Source organism: Psammomys obesus, unplaced genomic scaffold (assembly GCF_907164565.1).
Source record: "Psammomys obesus unplaced genomic scaffold, mPsaObe1.curated_primary_1811, whole genome shotgun sequence".
Classification (NCBI taxonomy): domain Eukaryota; kingdom Metazoa; phylum Chordata; class Mammalia; order Rodentia; family Muridae; genus Psammomys; species Psammomys obesus.
The window spans coordinates 37,180-43,179 of NW_026596466.1; the positions used below are offsets into that span (position 1 = coordinate 37,180).

Consider the following 6,000-nt stretch of genomic DNA (forward strand, 5'->3'; position numbering starts at 1 on the left):
CCTTTGTATTTGGGGCTTAGATGCTCAGGATTGTGATGTCCTCTTTTGGATTTTTCCTTTGATGAGAATGAGTGTCCTTCCCCATCTATTTTGATTCATTTAGGTGGAGAATCTGTTTTATTAGATATTGGGATGCCTACTCCAGCTTGCTTATTGTGTCCTTTTTACTTGGAAAAACTTTTTCCAGCCCTTAACTCTGAGGTATCTTTGTTACTCTATCTTTGTTACCGAGGTGTTTCTTGAAGGCACCATAATGTTGGATCATGTTTCCACAACCATTCTGTCAGTGTGTGTTTTTTCTTGGAAAGTTGAGTTCATTGATGTTGATAGATATTAGTGACCAATACTTACTAGTTCCTTTTATCAGGTGGGTCTTTTGCTGGGCTTTGTGATTAGACTCAGTATTCAGTCTCCATTACGTTCCTGTAGCACATTCTGTATCTCTGAGGCTTTGTGAGCAGTGCTGCAACCAGAGTGCAGGACCTTGAGAAATCTGCCATTTCTTCTGGGTTTAGGACTATGTCCATTGTGTGTTCAGGCAGGGTTCCTGGGATGTCTGTGAAGTCAGAGAGGCATGGGTGACCTTTCTGTACTGTCAAAGTACAAGCAGTTTCTATGTTGAGCAAGAATTCAGCAGTGTCTATCCACTGGGTAGCTCTCAATGAGGGATATTGTTGGCAATTTAGGGTGGTGTCTGTAGTTGAGTGGTAGAAAAGAAAGCATTTCATTGTCCTCCAGAGAATGCCCTCCTTATGCTCTGTGGAGCCTCTGAGCACCTTTAGAGCTCAGGTAGTGACATACTATGCTTCTAGAGAAGCTGTGGTGAAAGGCTCTCTCCTCCCTCGGTGTCACTAATGCTGAGTGTGCACATCCTCACTTTTTTGAGGTAGGTGTTTCAGGATGGTACCTAAAGGTGAAGGCATATTTTAGATTAGTGATGAAGCTGGCAGAAAGATTCATTCACCAACCAGAGATCCTGGTTTTTTCAGGTAAAAGTAGCTCATTTTGCTTTCAGTTCAATACCTAATGATGCAGGGACAATGTCTATTTTCACCTTATGTGACCTTCCTGAGAAAGAACTCAGTGGAGTCACTTCAAGAAATTCTGCCTGCAAGCATTGCTTTGGCTTGGCTTCCCTGCTGCTGTGCTATAAACAGCCTCCAGGAGCCTAGATGAGAGAGGATGGATAGATGTTGAAAATGAGCACTGACCACAGAACATGTCCATCAGAACCAGGAGAGCTCAGTAGAGAAAGGAAGGGGACAGAGAGTTCTGAAGTTAACTACTGAGACTACAAAGGTCTGACTGTGTTACCACAATGGTCATCACATCGGGGTCAAAGAGTTGGTTTGGAATTTAAACAGTGTCCCAACTGATCATGCTCTGTCCAAAAGAGCAAGCTACCAGACCTCTCTGGGACTCAGTATTCTCCTCTGCCAGGTGAATATTACTAGGTAATGTGTATAGGTCCTAGTATGAATAGCTGGTGTTTACTGCACCTGTCCTGGTATGTTCATCAGGCAGGCAGTGAGGACTGGGAGTTTGCTGAGGTTGTCAGCCTAATCATAAGCTGACAGGCTCCATCCAGTGGAAAAGATATGAAAAGTCCACTTTATACTCTACTGGCCTCTTGGGAATCCACTCCACATTATGAAATTCACATTCCTAAAGAACATCCATCACCCATGGCTGGACCCAATGTTCACTTGTACTGTCTCTCCTGGGATTCCCTGATGTGGCCACGGTTTACAAGACTTTCTTGCACAGGCTTGGAATTCAGGAAAATGCATCAGGTTTGAAGATTGTGTTAGTGGTCAGTCACTGACAAACAGACCAGCTGTGGTTCCAGGAATGACAGTCTCATGTCTCTGGCTTGGCTTTACCTGCTAGGTTGTCTGAACCCTCATGCTCATAGTGCTGGAACAAAACTACAGACTTAGTAATTGCAGTGTTAGGGTGACTGTCAGGACATATATGTCTGAGAATATGCTCACAATCTTTGATTCAAACTGTTCCTCTTCATGCTTTTAAGATGGAGCATCACCTACACTGAGTTATCCCAAGTTCCCTCTGAAGCCATGCCTTAATTGTTTCAGTGTTTTTCTCTCTCTCCAAGCCTAGCTGAGATGTTTTTTTAAATGACTTATTTTTCAATCATGGACTGAAAAATAAAGTAATTTTTAAAAAGAAATCATCCTTGTTTGGATGAAGAGTAATACTTCTGGAATCTATGATAATAATTTAACTGGCAAATCTCTTGATATATTCTCAATAATTAGGTCATTTCTCTGCTTTCTTCCTTTCAGCCATTTAAAATTGTTTGACCTGTGTTTGTGTGTACACACCTGTTCCATGGTGTGCATGGCGCAGTGACAGGATAGCTTATTGCTGTTTAGTACCTACATCTTCTATGTGTGTTCTACACATGAGTCCCAAGGAGTCATTTGGTTCAAGAAACCTCACTGGCCTTTATATGGGCTTAAACAGTATGTATGTGCTTGTGTGTGAGAGTTTATATACCACAGCCCAAGTGTAAAAATAAGAAAAATTTGGAGGAGATATATGGGTCTCCCAGAGATGAACTCAGGTCATCAGACTTAACAGCAAACATTACTCAGTAATTGTCTTACCTCCTAAGACATTTCACTGGCATTTATTTGTCATTCTGAGAAAGTGTTAGTGAACAAGGATTTACTCCTAAGAAGAAACTAACAGTAAAAAAAAAAAAATAGCAGTATATCCTTTTTATTTGCAAATAGGTTTTATTACACAAATCATCCTGTAATCCTCCATCCTTAGATGACAATATGTTTACAACCTGAAAAGAAGACAATATTGTACTGGTGTAATGTTTCAACTATTTTTATTTGATCCTCACTGAGATGACTAAGTGGGCAAGGGCTGTGGTGTGCAAACTTGGTAACTTGATCTTCAGAATCATATAGATAGCCAAGGTACATGCCACACAGTTGTCTCCCAGTCTTCACATATGTGTCATGGCCTAAAAGCATAGAACCACATTAAATTCTCTCTCTGTCTCTCTCTCTCAAATATTTTAGATAAATCTCATTGCTTTTATATTACCTATCATTTCTAAATTACTCCTTTAGAAGTTAGTACTTCAAGATGAAGTGACAAATGGTAACTTACAGACTCATGAAGAAACATGGAACAGCAAATAATATATACGTATACATACTAATCAAGCTATGTTGTGAGATATACAGTTGATCGCTGATTATCCTACTTTGTTATATTTTGCCAGATCAAAGAAAATTCTGCCTTGGATACACATACAAGGTATTTAACATTTCCTATATTCTCTTATATTTAGCATTTCAACATTTTCATTTTGAAAATGTGTTGATACTGGGGGGGGTAAATCTTCTACCCTTGGGCTTGTACTCAGGAGGCTGACACTTGAGAATCAGGAGTTAAAATGTAGCCTTGATTAATAACTGACATTCAACTCAGGCTGGGCAATGAACAGCAAAATCGGAAGGGTATTTGTGAAAATATGAAAAACAAAACCAGGAACGAACACCTCCCACCCATTCCCAGGCACCCATACTTGTAAACTCTGATCACACAGAGCCTGACATTTACATAAACAACAGACCACTTAGGTAATGGGCATCCCACTCTATACACTGCAGCAGAAAAATACCTATCACCAAGTAAAATCGCAATAGATGATGAAAAGCAGCCATAGAAGAAATACAAGAAAAGCCTAAACAACTTCACTAAATTGTTCACACATACAGCAAAGTTCAATACCTACTCCAAATGTTTCAAAATACAATCAACAACCACAACTAATGACCTCCTCCATTACACTCAAGTGAACATGGTGAATAATTTACTTCCTTCAAGGCTGTGATGAAAAACAGACATAAGAAGACTTTTTTTCTTGAAACTGAAGATAACTATGATAACTGCAGTCTTTATCAAATCACTTACATGAGTAGGGTTTTTCTCTTCCTTGAGTTCTTCCTGCTTCCTGACATCAAGATGATACATCCAGGCTTCAAACTATTTACAGGGAAGAATGATCGCTGTGCAACTAAGACAAGTTCATTCCTAGTACGAGGGTCAGGTGTTTGGCAACTTTCTGTAATTCCTGCTACAAGAACATGCTTGGGTCCAGTTTTCTTCAGAACCAGCCTGACATGCTCACATTCACAAAGACACACTGACAGCACATAATCAAAATTAAAACAATTTGTGAAACAAAAGTTTATTCCTCACTGTTTTTCTTGTATAAGCATTTATTCCTGTAACTGACAGAGATTTTCCTCATTTTGAACTGTGCATATGCATACACAACAGCCTTGGTTCATGCAACAGAACTGGTTCTTGCAACAGCAACTGGTTCATGCATGTAGGTTTGCAGTCATAAAAATTAATGCTTCTCAGGTGGAGTTATCATTTGGGATGATTTTGGAAATTGTGCCCTGCTAGAGGAAACATTCCACATGTGTGGGCTTGAGAGCTTACTTCCATACACCTCTTTTACTTCACACTTTCTGCTAAGTGCTGCTGGTTGAGGATGCGAACTCTAAGCTCCTGGCTTTAGCTGCCATGCATGACACTTGCTGCCTTGCCACTTTCATGGCGATCCCACATCCTTCTAAAACCATAAGCCAAACTAAACTCTTTGATGAATTGCCTTAGACATTGTGTTTTATCACAACAACATCAAAGGCACTAATACACACCCATAAAGTTTTACACCTGGATGATTTATTTGATATAATGGAAGAGAATTCTGAAATCTAAAATGGTCACCTAGTTTAAATTCTCTAAGCTTTTGTCAATATGAGTTTGCAAGTGCAAACAAAGTAAAGACAGACATCATATTGTTTGAATAGATTATTGACACTTGTCACTTTCATCCTCCAGAATAATCTTGTGTAACTGAGTATGGCTAAAGATTTTAGAAAATCATTTATAGACAAAGGTCTCCTTCAGTATGAGTTCTTTAAAATGCTCAAAGACTACTATGATATGCAAAGCCTTTAACAGATTGATTACACACCAAAGGTTTTACTTTTTTATAAAGATACCATTAAGCATCATTTCTAAACTGGCTACATTTATGGGTTTCTCTGTAGGATGACTTTTCTCATGATTTTTAAGTCTGCTGCTACATGAAAAGGTTTAACACATTGCTTATTCATAGGGTTTCCCTACAGGATATGTTCTTTTATATGTTCGAAGATAAATGTGGTATGCAACTGTTAGGAGAAAGCAATAGAAATGTGCCATAAATACTACCTTTTTGTTACTTCCTCCATTTATTCATAGGGAGAAACTGAGTTCACTTTCCTAGGCCTTAGGGGTGATGGAGGCTTTCCACTAACTGATCAGCTTCCATTATTCCTCTTTTGTTCCCTAAAGCATAATGCCTGTTGCTAAACACAAAAGAACAAATGGTTATGGGTGGTTAGGCTCTAAAACCTACATTCTGTATCAGTTGACATAGATCAACTACATAAAGAAAGCCCCTCTCCCTAGACCCTAATTGGTAGCTGTGACTTGGCACAGTTGTCTATGAGTATGTTCTGTGGCTCTGAACAATCAGTAGCACCTTGATTATAATGAATTCTTGTTCATTTGCTTTGACCTGGTGTTTCAGTTGTGTTGGATCTCAGCAGAAGCCATCACACAAAGGCTTTACCCCATGGTTTACATTCATCAAATTTCTCTCCACTGTAAATACTTTCAGATGATGAAGATTGCAGAAATGTGAAAAGGCATTACTAACCTAAATACATTCATAAGGTTTCTTTCCAGTATGAATTCCTTCATGATGATGAGAAAAGGCTTCATTCACCATATTAAAAACATTTCTACAGTTTCTCTTCAGGATGAACTCTTTCATGAGTGTAAAGATGAATGTGACATGCAAAGGCTTTACCACATTAGGTACATTCAAAGGGCTTCTCTCTAGTATGTATTCGTTTATGTTGATGGAGAGAACTCTTTTGTGCAAAGGCT

General features: G+C 39.0%; 1 protein-coding gene across 1 annotated transcript in view; it reads right to left on the reverse strand.

Moving 5' to 3' along the window:
- LOC129670185 (zinc finger protein 431-like) overlaps nt 1–6,000 on the reverse strand; it is a 35,847-nt gene that overhangs the window by 19,222 nt on the left and 10,625 nt on the right. Inside the window, 1 exon segment of the mRNA XM_055598655.1 lies at nt 5,885–6,000. This exon segment is cut by the window's right edge and continues 1,401 nt beyond it. Within this exon segment, the coding sequence (XP_055454630.1) occupies nt 5,885–6,000 (116 nt within the window).